This window comes from Bidens hawaiensis, unplaced genomic scaffold (assembly GCF_021521415.1).
Source record: "Bidens hawaiensis isolate Kalapana, Puna unplaced genomic scaffold, B.hawaiensis_p1.1 tig00002343_1, whole genome shotgun sequence".
NCBI classification, from domain to species: Eukaryota; Viridiplantae; Streptophyta; class Magnoliopsida; order Asterales; family Asteraceae; genus Bidens; species Bidens hawaiensis.
In genome coordinates this window covers 3,197,339-3,224,177 of record NW_027491127.1, presented here as the reverse complement: position 1 = coordinate 3,224,177, position 26,839 = coordinate 3,197,339, and the positions used below count along the sequence as shown (strand labels likewise).

Genomic DNA, 26,839 nt, shown 5'->3' with positions numbered 1-26,839 from the left:
TTTAAGTTAGAGGTGATAAATTAAAGAATATAAAATGTTTAGATAAAATAAATAAATGTACAAAAAAACTTTCATGAACAACATATACAAATGACCATGAACGAACGTTCTTGAACACATTACCGAACACTCACGAACATAATTGAACGAACGGGGCTCTGTTCCTGTTTGTTTGTTTAACTAATCAAACGAAATTTCTTGCTCATGTTCATTCATTTATTAAACAAACAAACATAAACAAACTTCCCGCCAAACTGTTCACGAATTCTTCGCGGAACGTTTGGTTCGTTTATAGCCCTAGTCGCCGCCATCATTATCGCCGCATAAACCTCCACCACTGTCTCAGACACACCCAAAGCGTTGGTTTCGTGCCCTCCACCAACGTTGTATTCTATCGCCACCCGACGCCAGAAAAGCAAATAAATCAGGTGACCTCATTTTAATGGTCAAAACTCGTTTTAACCCGAAACAAATTGATATTTATTTAACACTGCCTATTCAGTAACTCATTGTTAACAAAATGCTTCAAACCATAGGCCAGTCCAAACTAGGCATGTTCAAAACGGTTTGGGACTAGGAACCGGAACCGGTTCCTAACCGGTTCTTATATTCAAAACCCCCTTTTAAACCGGTTCCAGGCTTGAACCGGTTAGGGAACCGAACCGGTTCTCCCACCCTCGGACCCCTAACCTATCTAACCGGTTCTTACCGGTTCCTAACCCGGTTCCTGTACCGTAACCGGTTCCAACCGGTTACAGTGTAAAATTTTTTTTTTTTTTTCGTTTTTCGTTTGCGATTTATAGTCTTAAAAGTACAATGCTTTTAGGGTGTACTTTATAGAAATTCGTCAAATAAAATCTTTATGTGGTGGTAAGTGGTATCATGTTAAAATCTTGTTTTTATGGTTTCCCATTATAACCTTTTCAAGATAATTTGTTCATCCATCATCACAATCTGCGATTTAGATGATTTCGTAGATTAGCGTGAAAACGTCAGGGTTTTTTATGCTGAAAAAGTTATAGTGGAAATCTTAGTGAAATAATGTCATTAAAACATTTTATTGAAAAGTTTATGTATAGGTGTAATATTAACCTTTAGAAGTGTTACATTGATTTATCTAGAATACAGAATTGCAATATATGTTTGTTCCTAAGGCTAAAATGCCACCATTAGTGATCGTTCCCAGAGTCACTAGCTAATTGTTTCATAGTGACAATTATTCAAATCTAAAACTAGAAACAATTTTAGTGGAATATGTTCCATGCATCAGTTGATTTGTTAGAGAGATTATAATTTTTTACTAAATATCCATAGATACAAATAATTAAATTTATATTCATATTCTATATTCTTAAATCATCACAATAAGTATTCAAAAGATCAAACAAGTGAAAAGAAAATCATGATATATAGAACCAGAGGGATGGCTAATGCATAGTCCATCATTAATAGCTTGTAAAGATAAAATCAACTCAAACAAACATCAAAAATTGAAGAATTTCATAAAAAGAACATATGTAGTCGATGCAATGTCATACAAGTCGATGTATCTAACAAGGATTTTATTGAAATTTGAATAGCCAAGTAGCAGAAGAACCATGGCCGATGGGCGGTTCATCGTCATTCGAGCTCAATCGTCGATCATTTGAGCATACCATGTCTAATTAAACTAAACTAGTAGAAAATTCTTAAGTCAATAAAGAGCTTATATGAATTTCAGTATACAAGGCACGTGTATTAAAGGATAGGTGATGCATGTTCATAATTAACCTTAAGATGGTCAAGTCGTCTTTAAGTGATCTAAATCATCTTTCATATTAGAAGATTAGAAGATATGTTAGGTCTTTGTGCATTCTGTTTGCAATATCTTCTAGAACCGGTTAGGAACCGGTTCCGGATGGTTCGGTTCCAGAACCGGTTCCGGTTCCTACCCGCCCCCACTCAGAAATGCAAGAACCGGTCACGGATCATCGGGTTGAATCAGATAGGGTCCGGTTCCTGCAAAAAACGGGTAGGAATCGGTTCGGGTCCGGTTCGGGTCCACCGGTTCGGTTCCAGGAACCGGTTTCGTTGAACATCTCTAGTCCAAACCAACAAAAGCCAAAACAACTATGCCCAAAAGAAGTGCAGTATTATAAACAATAATTACATACTTTAATACAATAATTTAAAAAAAATTGATGTTTTACAATACACATATATAAAGTAACTTCACCTCCAAATTGCACCATTAACTGTAGATAAATAACCAAACAAATCACTCAGCACTTGTATGCTCCAACCCATTAAAAACACTGGTCTCAACCTTCGGCGGCCCCGAATGCCGCCTCGGTTTAGCTGGAAACGAAAGCTGTTTCTTCGCCCCACCATTCTCCGTCTGCGTCTTCGCCTTTGCTGACTTGGCAGCCACCATAGACCCCACACTACGCCTCCTATAATCATTCCTCTCGGATTTAACACTTGTCACACTTTTCACATCATCATCCACGTTAGCCTCGAGCCCAGAACCGAAAGCCCGTGGGCTCGGCCCAGGCTTGGGTTTTGGTTTTGACCGAGGAGTCGTTGGGGCGGAATTAAGTTGGTGGCGCGCATACGATTTAGCAATTTCACTTCTAGTAATGTTGATACCGGTCTTGACTGATGCATGGTCGGTTACGGGTTCTTTATAATATCTCTCTGACCAGCTCCATCCCCATTGAGGATTCGCGGGGTCCATGAACAGCATGTGTGTGGTCCCGGATGCTTTCTTCCACGGTCGCTGTTACGATGTTTACATATTCGGCTTTAAGGCTGTGATATTAATAATAATATTGTTGATATTTGTTTACCTGATGAGAAAAAGAATACGCCATGGCCCGTTCTCTACGCATAGTAGCTTCATGCTTGCTAAGAAGCTTTGCTTCTACCTCTTCTTTAGACTGCACGCTATCATTCCAATCATCCCCATTCTGTTACAAAATATGTATTAGAAAAACTCACGATTGTGAAATGGGTCAAAACGGGTTTGGGTTGATCTGACACCTTCGGAATATTTTTGGTAGATAATATAAAGTAGCTTGTATGCAATAGTACTAAGTGTGCAAACGAGCCTATCATGAGCCCAAGCTCGAGCATAAAAGTAAGCTCGTTTAATAAACGAGCCCGAGCTTCACTTATTGAGCTCGAGCCGGCTCGTGAGCCTAAACGAGCCTATCATAATTTTTTAAAATATATTTTTAACAATTATTAATTAGTATATATATAATGTTATGGAAAAATAAATAAAATTAACTAAATAATATATGTTGTTCTATACAAGAAAAAAATATATAAAAATAATTATATTTATATAAAAAATAAATGATAAATAGTAAACGAGCTAAGCTAGAGCTTGAAAATTTACTTACGAGCCGAGCTCGAGCTCTATGTAAGTTAAACGAGCCGAACTCGAGCCTAGTTGGGCTCGGCTCGGCTCGGCTCGTTTGCACTGTGGACAATTTTCCACCTGTTTGGCATGTTTACTTTTAACATTTCAAACATAGAGGTGCACAAAAAATATTTATTAAAGTAACTATTTAGCATTTGACATGTTAAAGACAGAATATAACGAAAAACAACTCATTTATAAGTAAATGGGTCGAAATTGACACCTCTATCTTCATACGTAGAGGTGCACAGGAACCGACCCGACTCATAGGATAAAAGTCGGGTTGTAAACCTATACTCTGAAACTGGTTTGCGCTCAGTCAAACCCGACCCAATAAAACCCTGTTTCAAAATGGTCAAACCTAAACTGATTTTGGCTAGCAACAAGTTCCAACCCGACCCGATTTTGACTTTTGTTGACCCGACCCGGTTTTTTACTTTTGTTGACTTTTGATACAAAAACTAACCTGCAAGCTGGCCATTTCTTTAGCCAGTTGGAGTTGTTTCTGACGAGCTTGATTCTCCTCTAACATCCGAATCCTTCGGGAGCTTATTTGGTACTGCAAGTGAGATAAACTTCTTGTATATTTGAGAGTGTTAGCCGTTTGTCGCTTGACACTTGGCCCGTCAACCACCGTTTTCAACCTAACGAGCCCTCGCAAACCCCATAACGCCCTTCGAGCCTATTACCCAAAAAAAAAAAAAAAACTCTAAATATTATGCATTTTATGTTACCATGTAGTTCTTGATTTAAATGATGGTTAAAAAACAAATACCAAGTAACCACGAAAAACTGTTTGAATCCTAACGGCTGCAACTTCCTCCCTTGATATTCCTGAATACTGAGACTTGGCGGCTGCCCCTGCTGCTGCACTGACAGCAGCAGGGGCACGACTGACTGCTTGTGGCGGCTCAGCCTCCACCACAAGCGGTGTCACCTCTTCTGGTGGAGGAAACGAGCGGGAGCCACCAGAACCGCCAGCATTTTCTACAACCGATGTACTAGGTGCCGAAGGATGTTCCTCTTTCTTCTCTGACTTCTGTCGTTTACATAACAAAATCATCGTTAACTAAAAAAATATTTTTTTTTTGGTAAGGTATGCAATTGTAACGAGTTGTGAAAGGACCTGGCTTTTCTTTTGTTTAGAGCTTGGACTCAATGTCTTCTTGATTGAAGAAAACCAATTTCCTTTCTTCACCATTACTGAATCATTCGCCAATTAGCCTGTTTTTTTTTAACATAAATTCATTATTTTTTCAGTTTCATAACAGCAACTAAACGTTGACATTCAAGGTCAACACTCAAACATGTATAACAATTCAAGATTCAAAAAATTAATGTGCATCATGAAACTGGGACCAACATTATTCCTAAACTCCAGAACTTATTCTGGGCTTATCAAGATCCTTAAAAATTCAAATATTTCATGCAAGTTAGTCGATTTGTCGGTGAAAATGAAAATTGTTAAATTACTGTAAAAACCTGAAATTTATATATATAAAAAAGGAACCTAAATAATGTATAAACCCATGAATCAATAAATAATAGTAGGCAACCCGGTGCTGGGTACTCGTGTAAAAATGGTTAAACGTCGAGTGTGGAGTTGAGTGCATAGCAGGGCCGGGTTACGTGAGCACCGGCACTGGGTAATGAGCGTCCAGTGCCATGTGTCACGGCGACGCTGGTTACGTTCCCCATTCCAAACCAAACATTTTGGAAGGATTTTTGAAATCCTTAAACGAAGGAATTTTAGTAAAATTAATTTGAATTTTCTCCGGTTATGAACTTTTTGCTAATTGTTAAAACCAACCAGTTCTAACCCGAAACCCATTCTACCATATAACCAAAATAATCATTTTTTGAATCGACCCATTTTGACCCATAACCGGAGCCTTCCCCACCCGTAACCCAAGCCTACCCGACCCGTTTGTCCGGCCTAAATAACAGTATAATACCCAAAATTCAAGAAATTGCACAATTCCCAAATACACTGGTAAATCAAAAAGTCAAGAATTTTAACACTCAAAATAATTAGCACTTTAGCAGGATCTAATAAACAATTCATAATTTCATACCCACAAGCTAATCAATAAAAAAAAACTTCAAGAAATTAAACAGATAACACTAAAAATTCAGATAAATATTTTATTGTTAGTAAAAAAATAAGGTAACAGGATCCAATAAATTCTTGTTACACTCGGATGCCAGTGGATATAGAACTCATATAAATTTCAATAAATTCACTTAAATTGCATAACTAAAATTATGCTTTTGAAGTTACAAAAAACAAAAAACAAAAAAACTTATAACAATGAAAAATTTACCTATGGATATGATTTTGATGTTGAAAGACTTATTGAAATATTGGTATATTTTTGGGATGAAAACCAGATCTTGTGGAGGAAATGGTGAATGAATTAAGGAGGAGGAGGTTCAAATGAACGACAAATATGAAGTGGACCCCACAAGCATCAATCTGTGAATATCTTTTTTTTGCTAAATAAAAAAGAAGAAGAAGTCAATTAGTAGCATAAATCTCGTGGATTGGCTTGGCTGTCTGTCGGTGCACTTGTTCACACATATGTTTTTTTAAAGACTTTATAATGTTGTTAAAGTACAACTAACTACTTTCAGATCTTACATGTCACAGAAACTGACATGGTAATATTGATATAACGTTGATACAACTACATGTGCCAATGTTATGGAAAATTTCACAAAACGTCAAAAGGCCGAGTGTAATGGACGGGGAAAAGGGCGAGAAGTGGCTACAACACCCCCCAGGCGATATTTGGGGCGAGAAGGGGGGGAGGGGGGATTTTTGTCACCCGATTTCACTGACTTTATATTATTATTATAATACTATGTGAGTGTAATATATATATATATATTGGGCTACTACACCACTACATCTCTAAAACAAAAACTCACAATCTGCTGACTGGACGCCACATGGTGCAAAACGACGCATTTTGTAGTACGCATAACCTAAATATAGAGGTTCTTGTTTTGTCTTATCAAAAATCGAATCTTAGCTTTGTCTCCACCTAACACTGGCGACGTGTTGTTTAGTCGTCATGACGAGTTTTAGCCTTTTAGGTATGTTACGGACTAAAACCATTGCAAGGTATGAGACTTGTCCCACATCGGTTGTATGGGCAATTGATGTGGGGTTTATAAGTCAAATGGGTTCCCTCACCTATCAGACTAGTCTTTTTGGTTGAGTTCTTCTGTGTTGGCTTGTAACATTGGTATCAGAGTCGTTCCGATCTCCTGTCGGAATATCTCACTATCATGACAAACACACGCAACCAAGATATTGACAACACTCTCAAGACTCATGAGAAGGCAATCACCGACATCCAAGCGATCTTATCAGCCATAATGAAGCAACATGAACAATCATCCAAACAAAACAGGAACAATCATCCAAACAACAAGAGGAAATCTTAAAGGCGGTACGGGATAACTCGAGCCAGTCAAGATTCAGTTCGTCGTTTCCGGGTGGTGGAATGGAATCACGGGGTGCCAAGCCCTTGCGAATAGGAAAGGTCGAATTTCCTAAGTTCTCGGGTGAAGACGTGGAGGGTTGGGTCTACCGTTGCGAGCACTTTTTCACGTTGGATGAAACTCCGGATGAGACTAAACTCAGGTGTGCGGTTATCCACTTAGAGGGGGATGCACTCCAATGGCACAGGGCCTTCCTGAAAACATGGAATGCTACTGTCTCTGAAGTTCCATGGGACGATTATGTAAGATCTATTTCATCCCGTTTTTCCTCCGCCTTGTTTGAGGATCCATTGGAAGAAATAGCTTCCCTCAATCAAACGGGTTCGTTACAGGATCTCAACACTGCTTTTGATTCATTATTGAACAAGGTTACGTTGAGTGAAACACAAGCCGTGAGTCTCTATCTTAAGGCTCTAAAACCAGAAATTAAGGGACCGGTTAAGATGTTTAAACCACGCACGTTGCATGAGGCATATAGGTTGGCTAAGACCCAAGCATTAAACAACGAAAATTTGGAGGAACAACTTAATAAAGGAAAGTGGAATGCAGGAAACACAAAGATCAACAACAATTCGCGTAACACACCACCCACCAATGCCACCAAACTACCACTTTTACCCACTCCCAACCAACCAGCCGGCCTAGCGACGAAACCGGTGAACGGTCCCCGTCGCCTTACAAGTAAGGAGTTGGAACAAAAGCGCGCGAAGGGCGAATGTTTTTGGTGCACGGAGAAATTTGTACCAGGCCACACGTGTGCACGCCCTCGCAAACAGTTGTACATCACTGAAGCGGAGGAAGATGATGGGGAGGGGCCAGAAGGGGTGATTGAAGACGAGGAGGAGGAAGATCCCCAAATATCAATTCATGCATTGACTGGTATTCCATCGTATTCAACCATGCGAGTCCTCGGGTCCATAGGTAAGGCTGAGGGGTGTGGAGCGCTAGGAAGGGCGCAAGAGGACAGCCGCTCGCGCCCCGGGGCGCGAGCACCACACCACCGAGGCGCGAGAGGGGGGCGAGAGGGGCGCGAGTGCGGAAAAAGAGGCAGGCGCCAGGCCAGTAGCGGCTGGGACTGGGCGTAAAGTGGGCTTCGGAATGCGTGCATGACCGTTGGGGCCTTATAAATTGAGCCGTTGGCTCTTTATGAAAATTTTTTTCATGGTGTCGGAAAAGATCGGGTGCACTGTGCCGTCTATTTCAGTGGGATAGAGGTTGTCTGGAGGTGGCTACGGCGGAATGGAGATTATTAGCATGGTGTCGGTTCTATGTTTTAAGTAATTAGTCGGAGATGGTTAGAGCGTCGCCGGAGAAGGCTTGGGTCGAGCGTCGCCGGAGATGGTTAGAGCGTCGCCGGAGATGGCTTGGGTCGAGCGTCGCCGGTGATCTTGGAGACTGATGCAAGCAATTATGGAGGTGTGGTATTATATATATATATATATATATATATATATATATATATATATATAAAACCGCTCGCGCCCCCTCTCGCGCCCCTCCACACCATGGCCCGGGGCGCGAGCACCACAACCAACACCCATCTTATCAAGTTTCTCTCTCTGCCACACATCACAATATTATTGGCTGGCGCCCCCACTCGCGCCCCCTCTCGCGCCCCCCACACCCCTCAGCCTAATTGGCAACTTCACATACTCGTTGATTCCGGGTCAACCCACAATTTCCTTAAGATTAAAGTAGCAAAGAAATTGCAGTGTGATATACAGCCAGTAACACCACTCAATGTGGGTGTTGCTGATGGTAAAAGACTCACAAGTGCCGAGGCATGTCACGATTTCCAGTGAAATATGCAAGGTAATTGGTTCAAAACTTTTATTACCGCTTGAGAGTTACGACATGATATTGGGAGTGCAATGGCTCCTACCCTTGCATGACATCCTGTGGAATCTCCAGAGGATGACAATGAAATTCGCAATAGAGGGAAAACAATATGAGCTTAAAGGTCTCCAAAACAACTTATTCTCAGTTGAGAAAATGGTGGAGTATGTGAACAAACACTTGAAGGAGAGGAGTATTGGTATTTTTTTATGACATTCTCGTATACAGTCGCACTCGACAAGATCACATTCAACACTTGGAACGAGTCCTTTCCATAATGCAAGAGAACAAGTTGTTTGCTAAAGAATCTAAATGCGTGTTTGGGGGCCGGGCAGTGGAGTATTTGGGCCATATTATTTCAAAAGAAGGGGTGAAGACAGACCCGGGAAAGGTCGAAGCGGTGCAACAGTGGCCAAGTCCTAAAACAATTAAACAGCTACGGGGTTTTTTTGGGATGGCCGGGTACTACCAACGGTTTATTCGGTCCTTCGGAATGATTGCAAAACCTCTAACGGATCTGTTGAAAAAGGACGCATTTAGGTGGAGTCCTGAGACCCAAGATGCATTTGAGCGACTCAAGAGGGCACTACCGGGGTTGCTACAACCGTTACCGATTTCGGATATGGTTTTTTCTGACATATCAATGGATTTTATTGGTGGGTTACCGAATGTTAAAGGAAATGATACCATCTTTGTAGTGGTTGATCGGCTCACAAAATATGGTCACTTTATGACTTTGGGACATCCGTTTTCTGCTAAGGATGTCGCTCAAGTTTTTTTAGACAACGTATATAAGCTGCATGGGTGCCCAAATTCGATCATCTCGGACCGGGACCCAGTGTTTCTAAGCTCTTTTTGGACCGAGTTCTTACACCTTCAAGGAGTGGAAGCTAAGTTGTCTACGGCTTACCACCCTCAAACCGACGGCCAAACGGAGGTAGTGAATCGGTGTTTGGAGGGGTACTTACGGTGTATGGTAATGGAAAGGCCGCACACATGGGTCAAGTGGGTGGTGTTAGCTGAATGGTGGTATAATACCAGATCCCATTCTTCTTTGGAGCGAAAATTGGTTAAGAGGGGTCACAGGGCTGCTATGAAAGTGTTGGTACATTGGCAGGGTCAGGCAACTCAAGACGCAACATGGGAGTTCTTAGAAGATCTTAAGCTGCGTTTTCCAGACTTTGACCCACTTATTGAGGGCAAAAGTGGCTAAGGAGAGAGTCTTGATACGTTCCGTATTTATTATTTTTATTTAATATTTGAATTGATTGTTATTTCCTTTTATGTATGGAACTATTTATGGTTATGGGGCTATATAACCCTAATCTTACGTATGAATGAACCATCCAGAAATTATTATTAGTCTGCTTCTCCTAAAGTCTTCTCTAACCCTAACAAGGTACAACAAGAAGATGACATGTGTCATAAAAAAAGGGTAGCCCAATTCGACGGGAAATTTGAAAAATTAGTCTATCCTAACGGGAAATTTGAAAAATCTATACATCCAACTGAAATTTGAAAAATCTTTGCGTCACTACCAAATATGAGAAGACAAATATATATACGGTCCCGACTAAATTTTTGGCAAGCCGACTTTTCTGATGACAGATGTCGTCTTCTAGTTCAGACTTGAAAAAACTTGCCCCCCCCCCCCCCGCCTAAAAAACACGCTGACATGTATGGAGTGGACATTTTTAGGAGTTTTGAAATTTGGTTACATCTCTCTCTCTCTAAAATTGACATTTTGGAAATTTTCTCTAATATAATTGGGCAAAGATGGGCCGGTTTGAAACTAGCAAACCTATATCTATCTGTGTGTTCCAGAAGCTCAGTTTATTAATATTAAAGAGTAAAGAAAGAAAACACATCGTGATGGTATATTCAGAGTTCACGTAAAAGTCACATTGTATGTTCATAAAAACGAAATCAAACTTTAAAAAATCCCTTCACAAAAAAAAAAACTGTGTAAAACCATCGTCCACCCGGTATTATTATACTACGTAACTAATACTTTTATAAAACTCTATTGATTTATTTAAATGTTTTTCTATAAAGCACCATTTACTTGGTATAACTTTTTTCTTATATTAAAAAGCGACCATTATTAATATTAATAGTTAATTGATGTCAGATTATCTATATAATTAATCTAAATAATGAATCAAATAACTGATAAAACTAATAGCTAGGAAAATGTAATATAATGAAGGTGGGACATAAAGCTTGGATATGTTATGAACCAATTAAAACAAAGCCAAAAAGAATGGTAAAAGTGTGAATAGAGTAAATGTTGCAAATTAATATAGGGAAAATGAAACATATGATCAATACTGTGATTTCACAAAACTGAGGTTATACATAGATTTGGTATTTAATAAGGTAAAACCATTTGTTAGTTTTGATTAACTGTCGGTTGTCAATAGAATACAAAAAACAACAATACCATTATTTGATGTAAGACAAGGATGTTAGGATGGGCCCATTGATATGTACTTCTAAACAAATGTAACAAAACTTTTCTATCTATAATACATTATTTATTAATAATAATAATAATAATAATACATGGTTAGATTTTGATGACAATTCAGTTATGTTATTTAAATTATTTATATAGATGTAACAATAACATAATTATATAACTCAGTTATTATCGATTTATTAATATTTACCTGTCTACTACAGGATTTAAACTCTTGGCCTTTGAAAAAGAGAGCACATATTAATCCTTCAATTATCATTGGGTCTAATGCCATATGATTAAATTATATGATTTAAATCTCACATTGCTTATAATTTTAAGTATTTGCAATTTTTTTTTAATTCAAATGATATTGAATTATTAATTCAATTTGATTGGCTACTTTTGTAAAGATAATTAAGAAGAATTAAATACCTAATAATGAATGATTGCATGTGGGATGCTAGGATAAACAACTTTTTGTTCCGATTATAGAATTTCGTTTCATATGATATGATTACTTTTTTCCTAAAACAGCATATTTATCAATATGTAAATAATATTTTAACTTTAATATATGTATCTTTTAATTAAACTACATAAAATTCACTTCCAGCAAGTTCTGTTATAAAGTATATGAAAATATGTAATGCATAACTCATACTTCAATGTCATGTGAAATATGAGCATAATCTTCATCATTCACATATCTTTATTTTTCATACATTATTATCACTTTATATATTAATAATAAATTACTTGCTAAGAGAAAGTTGGACATGTTGTAAAGAAGAAACATGCAAATATTCATCTTGATGCCGATGGATGTTCCGGTGAACTTGAAGCACAAAGACTAGGACTCGTAAATAATGTAATACGATAGTGACTACGACAAACGTCAACATATACGAGAAGACATACTCGCTTAAACATATAGTGACTCCTATGTCCATATGAAACAATTGCAGCATTTAGTTATCATTGTTTAGTTTTATGCGCATCCTTTGTTTAGATACTAACACAACTTTCGAATTAAAGGTAGTTTAACCATTTCGGATTAATGATCAAAATAGAACATATATACCAAATGTTGTATTCAACCACCAATGGTTAACCTATGAGTTAGTACACAAACAACACTCACTCTCGACACCATACGTTTTTCCAAAATAATTGTCAACTAACAAACCGGCCATCATTCTAAGTTCATCATTTTCGTGAAACTGAAACCGTTCTAGTGCATCGATTCCACCTGCTTTTTCAACAAGCTTCTGACCCTCACCATTTGGCATCCCTCTTAACACCTACACATTAATGATATCATTATCGTTTATCAAATTGATTAATATTCATTCAAACACCCTAACTGCATAAAGGTGCAGACGAGACGAGCCGAGCCCGAGCTCGACTAGGCTCGAGCTTGGCTCGTGAATGGATTTTGAAGCTCGAGTTTGGCTCTGGCTCGGCTCGTTTACTATTTATCAATTATTTTTATATAATTATAATTATTTTATATATATTTTTCTATTATAATTTTATGCATAAAATTATATATATATTATTTAGTTATTTTTATTTATTTTTTATTACATTATATATATTAATTAATAATTAATTAATTAAAAAAATAATAATAATTTAAATATATATTTTTAAAAAATTATATAAATGTAGGCTCGTTTAGGCTCGCGAGCTGGCTCGAGCTCGATAAGTGAAGCTCGGGCTCGGGCTCAGGCTCGATTAAGCTCGGCTCGATCGAGCATTTTAACGAGCTGATCCCGAGTAGCTCGCGAGCAGCTTGGCACATTTGCACCCCTAAAACTAACCAACTTCGATCAAAAGTCAAACTTTGAAAAAGATCGAGTTTTAAGTCAAAAGACCAGCTTAACAGTCGAAATCTATGAGACCAATTAAAAATCAGACCAAATTCGGGTATAAAGATCGATTTTTACTATTTTTTAGATAAAAAATTGGTTATTTCGATACAAATCAGACCAAATTTCGGTAAAATTATCGATTTTTAGATGAAAAGTTGGTGACTTTATTTAAAAATCAGACCAAATTTGGATACCCTTTTCGCAAAATCATTCAACTTTTTTAATGTTATGACTTATAACCATTAACAACTTGTTTTGAACGTTACCAGCTCGATGAAGTGAAGTCCAGTTCGGGCAGCTTCAAGGTCAACTGGCCTGACGAGATCAATGAAACCACAAAGACACCCGTTTCTAACGAACGAGACCAAATGGTTCAACAATAAGGTGGGCATGCCCAAGCCATCGGATGGAGCCACGCAAAGGTTGCCCAAAACATAAGCCACCTCTTTTTTAATGTCAAATGATGCACCAGCGAGAAGCTGCAATAATAATGAGACTGCTTCACTTTTAAATATCAGTTGCTTGTGTGCAACCGAGCCTGCAGCTATGTTTGATAGCACCCAAGCCGCTTCCTACAAAACAAATTTTATTCAACATGTAAAATGGCAAATGTGGAAAAGTGTATGAATTTTATCTGGGCCGAAACGGGCTGGGTTATGCCTTTAGAAGTATATTATTTTAGTAACATCGATGTGTTCAGATTTCAAATTTCATTTTGGTCCTCAAATAATAACAATAATTTGCTTTTTTTAGATTAAGGGGTATTTTCGTCATTTTACACCTCTAAACAGAAACAGTTCATCCATGTTAGGGACCATTCGTGTCACGTTTCTCATACTTGAGGACCAAAAGTGAAATCTGAACGTGCCACAGAGACCGTTCATGTAACTCATAACTCTTTTAATAAAATGATTTAAAAGGTTATACGGCTTTAAATTACACTTTAGTCAATTTTCGACTCATTTGGCCCGTATCCTTTATAGTTTTAGCTAAAAAATTTGTTTTATATATATGACTCATTAGAGATAAAACATATATTCATGCGAGACAAAATAGTCAGGTGAGGTTGACCCATGGCACCTTTAGTATAAATTTTTAAATAAACAGTTTAAGAAGGTTTTATGCCTTTGAAAAACATGCTACTTTAGTAACAGTTTAATATTTGAACTAAATAACTTAAGAGGTTTTAACTTTTATGCCTTTAATGTTGGTGATCTTCGACTCATGTGACCAGTTAGCCTTTTTAACTACCTTTTTTACCCATTCGACCCGTTTGAGATACAAAAATAACCAGAACCGACAGTTCAAAAGTAAAAAACGTCAAAATTTGACAAGTTAAAAGAAAGTATACCTTTTTCAAGAAACGATGCTCACTCTTTAAACATTTACTCAACGAACGTATTATACTTTCTACAAATATATCACAAAACAAATAAGTGAAGTTCCCTTAAATAAATAAATAAGACAAATTTTTGTATACGTAGCGAACTCACCTGTAATTTCATGTTGAGGATCAAGAACAACATTTGTAGTGTAAGCATCACCGGACAATAAATTACCTAAGCTCCTTAGCAGCTGCATATCATAAATCAATAAGATATCTAAAGTGGCAGAAAACGTGTCGTTTTTTTATAAAAAACGGGTTCTTTTTCATTTATATTACCGGAATTGTTGATTGCAAATTATTTGACGCGGCTAATCGGTCCACGAGAATTTGAACAATATCGGTCTTCATTAGCACACTTGTAGCAACATCTGAAAGAGCTGACAAATACACAACAACCCACGATACTTCAATTGCTAATTCAACGTCCCTGTTCAATATCATAATGTGTTAATTTTTAGAAATACATTCACAGAACTGAACGAACACAAACGTGGCATGTTCATGTTCATTCGTTTAAGTTATCTGAACAAAAGATCTACACAAACAGCTAAACGATTTTCTTGTTATTGTTTGTTCACTAAGAAAATGAATGTGGTAATGTTCATTAATTTTCGTTAGCTAACAGTATAAGCAAACGGTTCATGAACATAAACGGATGAATATAACTGAACATAGATGAACGAATATAAATAAATATGACTGAGAAAAATTAAAAGTAAACGTGTGATATGTTAGTTTGATAAAACTAAACTGTAACGGGCCTAAAAATTTACATGAATACATAAACAAACGAACATGAACTAATGATCGAACGCGAACAAACATAAACAAACGAACGTGTTCATGTTCGTTTATTAAATTAATGAGCATAAACAAAAGTCTCGCCGAACGGTTCATTAAACATTCGGTTTATTAAACACGTTTCTTGACTTAGTTGCCTTTAGTATTGTCTAAACCAATACAAATAGGGTCTGTTACGTTTTCTATAAAAAGATAACTTTAGTCTACAGATATTCCAAAAATAAATGTTCTTTTTCTATGCAACAACTTACGATTTCTTCAGATGTCGAAGAATGGCATCTACCACCCCATCAATCTTTATAAGTTCTGTAGCAGCATCCGGGTCCGGTCCCTGCACCCCCAAACAAAAAAAAATTGTGATTTTTTTTTAAAAAAAAAAAGATAAATATAATTTCAGAAAAACTGTTTCTTTACAGAAAGTTCTCCTTTATTTACAGACATGTGACTGAAAACTGCAAAAGACTAATGTCTGAATCTTTTTTGACCATCAAGAATATTCAGTTATTCAGTAATAACCATTGCTCCAGTAACCAGTTGATGTGACTGTGGGTCCCATTTACTCAATGCTATTTTTATCTAAAACCATAAATATAAAAACCTTGATTAAATTCGATAATGCCCACGCAGCGGTTCTGACAGTTGACCCGTTATCTAGAAGCATCATTTTTGCAAGCGGTTTCAAAGCTCCTTGTGAAATAAGAAGATCTCTTAGTTCATCACTTTCGCCTGCAACGTTTCCTAACGCCCACGCGCATTGTTCGTTAACAGATAAAGAGCTTTTTTCTGAAAGTAAATAAATTAATATAATAATAATGTTAGTAAAGAGTTACAAGTACATGTGAAAAACATCAGGTGTCGGTAATGATTAAGCTAAAGTGCATAATATGTCCTACAATAATGTGTCTTTTCCTTTTTAAGGCATCCCACATCAAGTTTTGGTTTTTCTTAGTATGAAAAGATTCTCTCCCCACTTTCTGAAATTAGCCGGTGATAATGAGCAAATAAAGATGCTTATCATTATCATGGTCCCGCGTTACTTAACGAAGCATGCTAGATACACATATCATATCCAAAAGCAAAAAAGGTAAAGCTAATATTGAAATGTTACAACAATTTTTGATGTTTTTTGATAATTGTGTCATTTGCAAAGAGTAAAAGACGGAAAAAGTCAAGTGGAGCGTATGAAATCCATATCAAATGAGACTTTTACTAAAAATACCCCCTCAAAAGTTATAATAAATAAAATATAAGGAAATGAACTTAAAAAACATAAACGAGCATAAATGAACGAACATTCACAAACATGAAAAAAAGAAAAGGTTCATATTCATTTGTTTATAAAAAGCGAATATCCCATCAAACAGTTCACTGAGCGTTCGGTTAGTTTGCAGGCCTGGTCACTAACCTCCAAGATGAGCAATAAGTAATGGCAATGTTGGTAATAAAGCTTTGGTTTGTTCTGGCTCGCCAGCAGCTATGTTTGTAAGACACCAAGCGGCTTCAAGCACCTGCATTATGAACATAAATTGTATTTGTTAATTATAACTATTACTAGTTATTATTAGGGTTTAGCTGACGTGTCACTTATAGTTTAAAAAATTATTTCTTTACACATACAGAATTCCATAAAATTATTTCTTTACACATTTCTTGTGAATAAATCACTCTTTTCGGTTAAAACTAATAAAATATTGTGCCTAATAGTTTTAAAAAATGGTAGTTTTTCGGTTCAGGTTGTTGAATGTCACTTATACCGAAATCAGAACACAATCAGAATTCCACGAAACTATTTTGTTACAAGTTTCCTGTAAATAAAACACTCTTTTCGGTTATAATTAATGAAATAACACGAGATAAAGATTATAATAACCTGTTCGTCTTCAGAGCCAAAAGATTGAGCAAGTAAAGGTATAGCTCCTGCTTTAAGAGCAACTTAAACAAAAGGAAAACCGGATCTAGATAACAACCGTCTTAACTGACGAAGCGCGTTCACTTTCTTTTGGCCCGCATCTACCCCCCTAAAGAACATTACCCATTAATGATTAAAGCAAAGAACTTGAACGCGTATCACATGTTTAAAAAATTATAATTACTTGAAGAAAACTGCAAGCTTTAATTCTTCGACAGCTTTAACAGTTTGAGATTCCAAAACCGGTGGTTCTTCATCAATCAACATTTCATTATCCGTTTGTTCATCGAGATTGTTAATATTAAACCCCTCTCTGCACAACCGTTTGGATCGAAACATTGCTTCTCTTCGTTTCTTCGCCACCGAAACCGCCAGCTGTCGTCTCCGTTGCACAGCAGCATTCCCAACTATAATGTCGAAATTAATCAAACTAGCATAAGATTACTAATCAAATATTTGTTAATTGCATCATAAATAGAAATGCAAATGAGCCGAGCCGCTCGTGAGCTACTCAAAATCGGATCGATAAAAAGCTTGAAACGATCCGAGCCTCAAATAAAGCTCGTTTAGTTCTTGAGCCTTGTATGAGAAGCTCGTTTAGGCTTTGTCGGGCCTTAACGAGCCATGTGTAATTTTAAGTTTTACCTCTTTTGGACTTTTATGTATAGATTTCACACTGCACAACTGAGCTTGAGCCGAGCTTTAGGCTCGTTTAACATATTAGGCTCATTTAAAGTTTTTCTCAAAATATATAAAAATAATCAAAAATGTAAATAAATTAATTAATAAATAATAAACGAGCCAAACCCAAGCTTGAGAAAACGACTCGCGTGCTGAGCTGTAGCTCTCATAATAGTATAAAAATAACTATAAAAATTATATAAATTAATTATTAACTAATAAATAATAAACGAGCCGAACCCACGCTTAAAACGAGCTGAGCTCGAGCTTCAGAAAAAGAGCTCGAAACCAGCAGAGCTCTCATAAGTCAAAACGAGCTGGTTCGGGCTCAGCCGTTTACACCCTTAGAATTATAATATGACCAGATTCAGTAATAAGTCCGCCAGAAATTAATTTCCCCAAATTTAAACTTTCAAATATTCAAATAAAGACAAAAAAAAACCTAAAAATGATTCAAATAAGAAATTAAAAATGGAAGTATTAATAATAATAATAATAAGAGAAAAGATGTCTGAATGTTTGATAGGTTCTCTGCGATGAGAAGCTGGTGATTCACCGGCCATAACTCCGACTACTCAAACCCCACAGAGAGACTATTTCAAAAGAAGCCAACTCTACAGTAGTTGAATGATTAAGGATTAATAATAATTATTATTATTATTAATATTATTAATATTACAGGCGCCCCTGATTTTGTTGTTGTCCAGGATGGAAAAGAGAGAGAAAGTATGAGTTTTTGAAATGGATTTAACCTTATTATTATTATTATAAGTTATGTTATTGGGTAGTGGGTTTGATGGATGGTCAATAATAGCCCCCTTTGAGATTATAAAAATATGACTTTTTTTTTATGAGCTAATAAATATGACGTCATCATTGTTGGGAGAATTATATTTTACCACTTGTGTTCATAAATCTTAGACCAAGTGGCAAGTGTTAGTGTTCTGGTCTTCTGGAGGGTTGGGCTGTCATGGAGGTGTACAAACCCATTTGAGTTGAAATCGGTTTATGATTGGTTTCGGTTTAAACCGGTTTCTTGATCAGGTTATGATCAGTTTCGGCTCAGTTTTGACTGGTTTTTTACCTAGTTTTGGTCAGTTTCGATTCGGTTAACCTGTTTTTGTGGAGCAAATTACATACAGGTTCCAGACCTACGATTTCAATTGGTTTCTACATAATCGGTTTCGAATCGGTTCAATTTCGATTCGATTAACCAGTTTCTTAGTCAGGTTATGATCGGCTTCGGTTTGGGTTTTGACCGGTTTTTACCCGGTTTCGGCTCGGTTAATCGGTTTTGGTGGAGGAAATAACAAACCGGTTCCAAACCTGCGTTTTCAATTGGTTCCAAACTGGTTTCTACAGAATCGGTTTCAAACCAGTTTGATTTTCAGGTCGGTTTAATTAACCGGCTTACTTGCCCACCTCTAAGTCGTCACACCCTGCCATTTTTTCCATCTTTTATATAAAAAACCATTACACTTGATGTAATGTGGCATCCAAACAAGGATTTATCTCACTGGGCGCTAACCGGTAATGACGCCAATGGAAAGAGGTGTGAGTATAACCAATGTAGAAGTCCATAGACTCCGAGAACCTCTAAAGAGTTCATGGACTTTTAACTGGCAAATTGGAAACCTCTATACTCTGAGAATTGATAACGGGCGAGCTAAATTTAAAAGTCGATGAACTTTGAGGAATCAGAATGAGAGAATTATGAGTTAGCGTATTAAAACCAGATTCATAAGCTATAAACCTAGTTCAAAGGGTTACTATTAATAATCATGAGTGTTGGCTTTTACCGGTATAAGTGTATAACACTCCATATTGGTTAGAAGATTCAAAACTTGGTTTATAAGGTTATAAAGCGTAATGGCTTCTTACTTGTGAACTTGTAAACACTCCAATTTGTTAGTAGACTTGAGTTCATTTAACAAACGGTTATTTTAGAGTATACATAAATACATGTTCACACAAGATCATTACCGGTCATCCCTATAAAGAAGGATAAAGACACCATAATGGATAACAAACGCTAACATACTCAAAATAGTGTTATGACTGGTATGAATAAGTAATCAAACATTTGGACATATACGAGTGATAGTTCAACACACAATAGGACCACAACGCCCTAAATGTACAACCGGTTGTATACTCTGAGCAATCCATCACTATTTTTACGTATGCCTACAACAAAATTATTTTTAGCATGGTTATAGCATCCCATATGTGACACGTGTATAGATCGGATCCAACTATACGTCTACTCATAGTCCGGGTAATGTCTCGTTAAACTATATATCCTATGTATCAAGTGATTTAAAGATTATTTAAACCATTTTGAAATATGAAAGACATTTTCAGCCTTTTGAAAGTGAGTAAACGTGTTTACCTTTGTAAATGATATTGAAAATCAGGTCTTTGTAAATGAATATGTTCTTTTAACATTTAGTAAAACCATATGTTTGTGTTAATTATCTAGATCATCATAAGATCTAGCTTTAGACCTTTACATTATTTATTTTTAAAGGTTAAGCCTTGTAAAATGTTGGGTTCATTAACAGGAATTCAAAACCATATAAATATTCATTTTTGCTTTTAAACGGACCGTCACAAGTATCCTTTGTGTTTTAGATGGTCTGTTAAATGTCTAAGAAAACTTTGACCAAATCAAGCTTTATACCGGTCATCATAACTCATAGCAAGTACATGGCCCGTCTAACTGTGTGAACACACCTATCATGTAAGAGATTTAAAAGTAAGACATTCATGTGTTTACTATTTCGAAAATCTGAGGCCTAAAATCCAAATTTTAAAACTAATAACAGATTTTAAATATGAAAACCTTACAATATACTAGCTAACCAATTAGATAATCCTATAGTGATCTCTGTTAGTTATATAAATATTTGTCATAAATTTTTATGTCCAATACTATGATATTCAAGAATCTGAAAACAATGTACCTTTAAAAAATATCATGAGCCTTCACTGATCACACACAAAAATAAGAAGTAAAAAGTTAATAAACAAAATTTTCAAACTCCTCATTTCTTCTAATATTTTGAAATGTTACTTTTGTAATAAATTTTAAAAAAAAAGATTAATACACCTTTAATTTATTATTTTATGAAACGACCAACAAAACAACTTATATAAAAAAACACTAGCAAGAAGCTAGACGCACTACCACAATTGCAAACAAACAAGCACCGGAAATAGAAAGGCCGTGCAAGCAGGGCAAAAAAAATGTAAGAAACTGCTCATGCCAAATACTAACCAACACTATACACCCGGAAGCCACACCAATCTTCCCAAGGCAAACCGAATCTAGGCGACATGCTCTTAATCGAAAGAAAGCCCATCACCTTTATCTCCTCTTATTATAATAAAAGATATAGATTTATACACCTTTTACAAAAATAAATTTATTACTTTGTAGAACACCAACAACAATTGACCATCTTCAACTCCATTCTCCACCAAAACCCCAATTTAACACCACCAAATAAAAAAACAAGGATTTATACACCTTTTATAATAAACAAAAAGAAAAAAAATAAATTTATTACTTTGTAACATGCCTTAATTCATGTTAAAGACACCACCCCCCAGAGGTTCACAAATCAGTTTAAAATTCAAAATCAGGTTTGGGTTGAACCCAGTTTAGGTTGGTTAATAAAGGTTAAAACCGGTTTATGATTGGTCTCGGTTCGAGTAGAAACCGATTCCTTGACCAGGCTACGATCGGTTTCTGTTCGAGTTTTGATCAGTTTTGGTGGAAAGAATTACAAATCGGTTCCAAACCTACAGTTTAATCGGTTCTGTTGCTACAACAAAGATAAGACCAATGATAGTGAATGGATTGGTTAGACTAACAAGCTTCAAGGGTTCATGTTAACCTAATGCAGGTCGTGGTGTCCCTCTACGTTTGCAAAACGTAGAAGGAGGTTCACTAGTTAGTTATTTGTTGTTATAGCTCACCGAAGATCAAGAACCGTGATGTTTAGAATCGGTTTTAGAATGATGTTCTTGGTGAAGATATGAAGTTATTGAAGTAAGAAAGAAATAAGCTAAGAGCATATTTCTCAAGGAAGAAGAGAAGATTAGGGAGATGGTGTTATCTGTCCAAATCTGTTGTCCTCTTGTTTATGATTAAGCATCTCTTATATAGGTGAAGAGATGTAAGCCTTTTAGTCCAGTTAACTAAACTAGTTAGCCTCTAGTTTGCATAGAGAGTTGACCTTTATGGGCGGGAAGGTTTGGACCGCTGGTCCATAACTAAAATAATAATACTTTATCTGAGCATGTCCTTTGGTCAGAGGGACAAGGATGTGAACAGTGATGTGACATCGTACTGTAGCACGTGGGTACTTGTTTACATATTTTTGGGCGGGAAACGAAGCTTTTAACCTTTTAACCATTTTAGCGTTAATGTGTTCCAGTCATTTTATTATTTCCTTGGGTTACCCCCGTCATCAGCCCCCCAAGTCAGAGGGATTTGAGAGGTTAGCTCAAGGGCTTCTGACTTTTTCACACATTTTGTTTATTGCTTAAAGGCTTCGAGGCTTGTAGGCTTCGAGGCTTCGTTCAGATTTGGTTATTTTTTTTGAAATGTTGACAAGACAGTTGATGTGATTGTAACTGTCATATTGTGGTTCCCAATAACTGCTTTTCAATAATGAATATAACTGTTCATTGTTTTTCATTTTTCTTTTATAGTTCCACATTTTCTCTGAAACATCCATCGAGTTTTCTTCAATCTTTCAGCAGGTTAGTTAAAATCCTTCCCCTTTCTTTCAAAATTATGGTTGCTAAAAAGGATTTGTCGGTCAGCTTTTCTCGATTAACCCAAGAAGAGGTTGAATCGTTCTGTATTGAATGGGGGATAGGTTAAAGTACAAACCGGTTGCTCCGCCGGTCGATTCTTCGATTGATCGTTGTCCGGCGGGCTTCATTGCTTTATACTGCCGTCATTTTGAATTTTCCAATCTCCGGCACCCTTTTTCGGTTTTTGTTCTCAATGTTTTGGAATATTACCGCATATCATTTGGTCAAATCCATCCTTTAGGGCTTGCTAGGGTTTTGCATTTTGAGGTTTTGTGTAGAGCCCTAGGTTATGATCCTTCATTGTCGAGTTTTCGCCATTTCTTTCGCTTAGCGAAGAATGGTGATTGGTACACGTTTGAACATACTAAGGTCGATGTGTGTTTGGTTTCCTCGGCGGTTACAACCCTTGGTTCTTGGAATGACCGTTTTTTCTTTGTTTCCGATTCAATCCTTCCTTTTAAACCCGTTTGGAGACAACCCGAGACTGTTCTTAATGAACCAGAGCCGGCCGAATCCGAGTTAAATGAGGCTTTTTTGAAATCGATTAGGAAGTGTCCGTCACGTCTTCGCCCTTTTCCCGAACATCTTCTTGTTTTGTTAGGAATTAGAAAACTTTGGGATAAGCCTAATCGGGATCCCGTGCTTATGAGGGATAATAAGGGTATGCATTTGTTTATCCCGTTTTTGCTTTATCTTGTTGATGTGTTTGTTAATGGGTTCCTTTTGTGTTTGCAGTCATGTCGGCTTTGGACTTTTTAAAGAGCGATGATACTTCTGACGTTGGTTTTACTGATGCTGCGGCCGTTGTTGGGGAAGATTCGGTTGTTCGAGGGAAGGAGGGTCGTTTTGAGAGTGGTGATTATGTGGGAGTGCCAGACGTTAAAGGGTTCACCAAAACTGTTGTTCCAAAGTCTTCCGCTCGTTGCTCCACACGACGTTTGCTGAAGTCTGTTGGCACCTCATCTTCTCATGAACCCGTTGAGGTTAGTGATGAAATTCAGGTTTCTGAAGACTAAGGTCCAACTATAGAGATTGAGAAGGAGCAGGGGTTGGTGGTTTCCAAGGAGAAGAAGTCGACTGGCAAGAAGGTTGAGATGCCAGTCGTTCAAGGGTTGGATGGGAATGCAGTTTATGTACTAGAGTGGAGTGTCAAGGTTGGGGATAGTTTCAAAGATCCCGAAGTTTGTGTCGATGCATTGGCTCATTTTGCTCCTCCGGGGGTTCGTGATACTATTTCCAAGATGGAGGGTGATTCCCTGTTGTCCAGGTTGATCTTGAATTCTTGTAATTTTTCTGCCCTTTTGGCAGAAGGTGTTATTCGGTTTCGGAAGGGGATGGAGGAGTATGATGGGTTTATGAAGACGAATGATAAGATGAAGGCCTCTATGGCGGCCATGAAGAAAGAAGTTGAAGGTTATTCAGAGAAGGAGAAAGTGTATGTCAAAAAGATTGAAGAGTTGTCTCGTGGCCATGAGGTTGAGATGGCAGGGTTGAAGAAAGCTATGGAAGCTGAAAGGGCTAGGTTGGATGCTGACCGTGAAGCCTTTGAGGTGCAGAGGAGAGCCTTCGAGATGGAGAAGGAAGGCATAAAGGCTTCGGTTACCCAAACTTCTAATGACAACAAGTGGTTGATTGAGCATGGGTTTCAGCAGGTTGTATCTTACTTGCTTCATTCTAAAGAGTTTAACTCGGTGCTGGGCGATGTTTACACGAAGCTGTTAGGCCATGGGAAGCATTTGGGTTTCATTGCAGGCTTTCATCATCACGAAACTGGTCAGACTATGGAACAGTCCCCATTGTTCAACCCTGAAGCTTACAAGTTTTTCACCGGTTCAGTTCATGCGATGGAAAGGCTCACTTACCCTTATGTGGGTGAAGTTTCATCATGCTATGGTAAGCCTCTTTCAGTTTTGCAGGGCTTGAAACCAGTCGGCCTTGACGAGAAGGTTGCAAAAGAAGTGCTTGAGTCCTGGTTGAAAAAACGTTCCCGTTCTTGTGATAGTGAGGAGACTTTATCTGGGGGAAGCGACGGATCTCATGTGGCAAGCCTCGAAGGCTCTGTTGTTGCTGATGTTGTCCCACAAGTCAAGAAGTCCAAGAAGGCTAAGGGTGGTAAGGCTAGTACCTCAAAGTCTGTTTATGATGTTTAAGTACCTGATTCGTAGCTTTCTTAGAACTTTTAAAACAATGTTATGTAATCTTAAACAATGTAGGTTTGGCATGTAACTCTTAAAGTTTCTACCTTGTGGTTGTGGTTGGCCTTTACGGCCCTTTGAACATTTTCTTGGGAATCCTTGTGATTTCCTTGTTTTAGCCTTGATTGGCTTATTATGTATGAATGCTATTTAGCTATGGCTTTGGAATGGCCTTGTTTATGAACTATGATGTTCTATGTATTTGTGTGTTTGTTGCTTGTCTTGCTAGTTTGATGTGATTTTAGCTAACTTTCCTTAAGAAGTTTTAGTGCTGCAGTCACTTTAGCTTAAAGGCTTCATTAGATAAAAAGCACATGTTGGCTATCCTTTATATCACTACTTAGTGTATGTTTTTTGTTTTCGTAAACATTTTGAAGTTCAATGAACGAATTGGTGTAGGCTGTTCAGACCTGTCCATGAGACAAGTTTTAGCTGAAAATTTTTTTTCTAAGTCTCATGAAGTTGAATTGATATAGGTACTCACCCCTTATATAGGTCCATTTAACCCTTGAACCTATTGAGCGATGTGGCCTGGGAGCTCATCCCCTTACATGGCCCTTGCCATGGAGTTTCTTGCTAGGTTCTCAACCTGATTATAGGATAGTAAAGACAAGTTATGAAAAGTTTATCATTCATTCAAGAGGTTGTTGTTTCACAAAAAGGAGAATTGTACGTCTCTTGAAATTCATTTTTACATTTTGACTAGGCATGGAACCTTTTAAGAGTTTTGCCGTTCCAGTGTCTTGGAAGCCTTTTGCCTTCTGCGTCGGCCAGCTTGTAGGATCCACCCTTGTGGGCTTCGAGGATTGTGTATGGTCCTTCCCACTTTGGGCCAAGTTTTCCTTGATTTTCTTTCTTGCTGACCTCGTTGTTTCGGAGTACAAGGTCTCCAGGCTTGAAGCGTTCATGCTTTACTCTAGCATTGTAATATGCTTCCATTTTTTGCTTGTATTTAGACTCTTGTATTGCGGCTTGATCACGAATTTCTTCGAGGAGTTGCAAATTCAACATGGTCTCATTGTTGTTTGATTCGAGGTCCATGTTGAGTGTTCTTTGAGTCACAACTCCGACTTCGGCTGGGATTACGGCTTCCGATCCGAACACTAGGCTGTAAGGCGTTCGTTTGTGGCTTGTCTTTTTGGTTGTTCTTATTGCCCATAGAACGTTTGGGAGCTCTTCAAGCCAATTGTTGTTGTGCCTTCCCAGCCTTATTTTGATTCCTTCAACGATGGTTCTGTTTGTTCTTTCAACTTGGCTATTGGATTGTGGGTATGCAACTGAGCTGAACACTTGAGTGATTCTGAATTCTTTGCACCATGTGCTAAAAGGCTTCTCAGCAAATTGCTTCCCATTATCCGTGACCAACACTCCTGGCAGCCCATAACGGCAAATGATGGTTTCCCATACGAAGTCGATGACTTGTTTGCCCGTTATTTTTGCAAGTGGTTTGACTTCAGGCCATTTGGTAAAGTAGTCAACAGCTACTAGCAAAAATTTTACCCCATCCTTGGCTAGTGGGAATGGACCAACAATATCCATTCCCCACTTGTGAAAGGGCCAAGCCGAAGAGATGGGGACTAGATCGTGTTTAGGGCTTTTGGGAACCGGTGCATGAATTTGACAAGCTTCGCATTTCTTGAGTTGTTCCGTTGCATCTCGGTGCATGGTGGGCCAGAAGTATCCGAGGTTCATTAATTTTGCAACCACCGTTCTTGGCCCAAAATGAGCTCCACATATCCCCTCATGAACCTCTTTGATCAGATATTGACTTTGTTCAAGGCCTACACATCTCAGTAGTGGTGCAAGGTAGCCCTTTTATAAAGCGTTTCTCCTTGCAACACATACTGTCTGGATTTGATTCGAACCCTTTCAGTCTCAGTCTGGTCCAAAGGTAACTCACCATTTTTGAGGAACCTTTCTATGTGAGTCATCCAATTGGGACCTTC

General features: G+C 37.6%; 3 protein-coding genes across 4 annotated transcripts; 1 reads left to right on the top strand and 2 right to left on the bottom strand.

Annotated features, from left to right (window-relative positions):
* Positions 1–2,088: 2,088 nt before the first annotated feature.
* Positions 2,089–5,823, bottom strand: LOC143618903 (protein IQ-DOMAIN 2-like). 2 transcript variants are annotated; one of them, XM_077090954.1, is made up of 6 exons: positions 5,731–5,823; positions 4,533–4,630; positions 4,182–4,445; positions 3,873–4,088; positions 2,829–2,948; positions 2,089–2,758 (listed from the first exon to the last, which is right to left on the bottom strand). In XM_077090954.1, the coding sequence occupies exons 2-6, from the start codon at positions 4,605–4,607 to the stop codon at positions 2,258–2,260; spliced, it is 1,176 nt and encodes a 391-aa protein (XP_076947069.1). In that variant the 5' UTR covers positions 4,608–4,630; positions 5,731–5,823; the 3' UTR covers positions 2,089–2,257. The 2 variants fall into 2 exon arrangements, with proteins under 2 accessions (XP_076947069.1, XP_076947070.1); XM_077090955.1 differs by having other exon boundaries at positions 4,182–4,433.
* An 877-nt stretch (positions 5,824–6,700) lies between these two features.
* On the top strand, positions 6,701–9,965 carry LOC143618840 (uncharacterized). Its single transcript, XM_077090920.1, has 4 exons — positions 6,701–6,754; positions 6,826–7,837; positions 8,682–8,916; positions 8,981–9,965. Exons 1-4 carry the CDS (start codon positions 6,701–6,703, stop codon positions 9,963–9,965), a joined length of 2,286 nt encoding a protein of 761 aa, XP_076947035.1.
* A 2,363-nt stretch (positions 9,966–12,328) lies between these two features.
* Positions 12,329–17,659, bottom strand: LOC143618839 (importin subunit alpha-9-like). The gene is made up of 10 exons (XM_077090919.1): positions 17,372–17,659; positions 17,149–17,296; positions 16,684–16,786; positions 15,877–16,061; positions 15,530–15,609; positions 14,754–14,904; positions 14,584–14,665; positions 14,442–14,500; positions 13,357–13,662; positions 12,329–12,517 (listed from the first exon to the last, which is right to left on the bottom strand). Exons 4-10 carry the CDS (start codon positions 15,940–15,942, stop codon positions 12,329–12,331), a joined length of 933 nt encoding a protein of 310 aa, XP_076947034.1. The 5' UTR covers positions 15,943–16,061; positions 16,684–16,786; positions 17,149–17,296; positions 17,372–17,659.
* Between the last annotated feature and the right edge of the window lie 9,180 nt (positions 17,660–26,839).

Coding starts and splice junctions, on each gene's coding strand:
- LOC143618903 (XM_077090954.1), bottom strand. CDS start 4,607: ATGGTGAAGAAAGGAAATTGGTTTTCTTCAATCAAGAAGACATTGAGT. Junction 4,446..4,532: donor CTAAACAAAAGAAAAGCCAG/GTCCTTTCACAA, acceptor TGTAAACGACAG/AAGTCAGAGAAGAAAGAGGA. Junction 4,089..4,181: donor CAGTTTTTCGTGGTTACTTG/GTATTTGTTTTT, acceptor TTTGGGTAATAG/GCTCGAAGGGCGTTATGGGG.
- LOC143618840 (XM_077090920.1), top strand. CDS start 6,701: ATGACAAACACACGCAACCAAGATATTGACAACACTCTCAAGACTCAT. Junction 7,838..8,681: donor GCGAGTCCTCGGGTCCATAG/GTAAGGCTGAGG, acceptor TGATGGTAAAAG/ACTCACAAGTGCCGAGGCAT. Junction 8,917..8,980: donor TCAGTTGAGAAAATGGTGGA/GTATGTGAACAA, acceptor TCTCGTATACAG/TCGCACTCGACAAGATCACA.
- LOC143618839 (XM_077090919.1), bottom strand. CDS start 15,942: ATGATGCTTCTAGATAACGGGTCAACTGTCAGAACCGCTGCGTGGGCA. Junction 14,666..14,753: donor ATTTGCAATCAACAATTCCG/GTAATATAAATG, acceptor TATGATATGCAG/CTGCTAAGGAGCTTAGGTAA. Junction 12,518..13,356: donor GACTTCACTTCATCGAGCTG/GTAACGTTCAAA, acceptor ATTAATGTGTAG/GTGTTAAGAGGGATGCCAAA.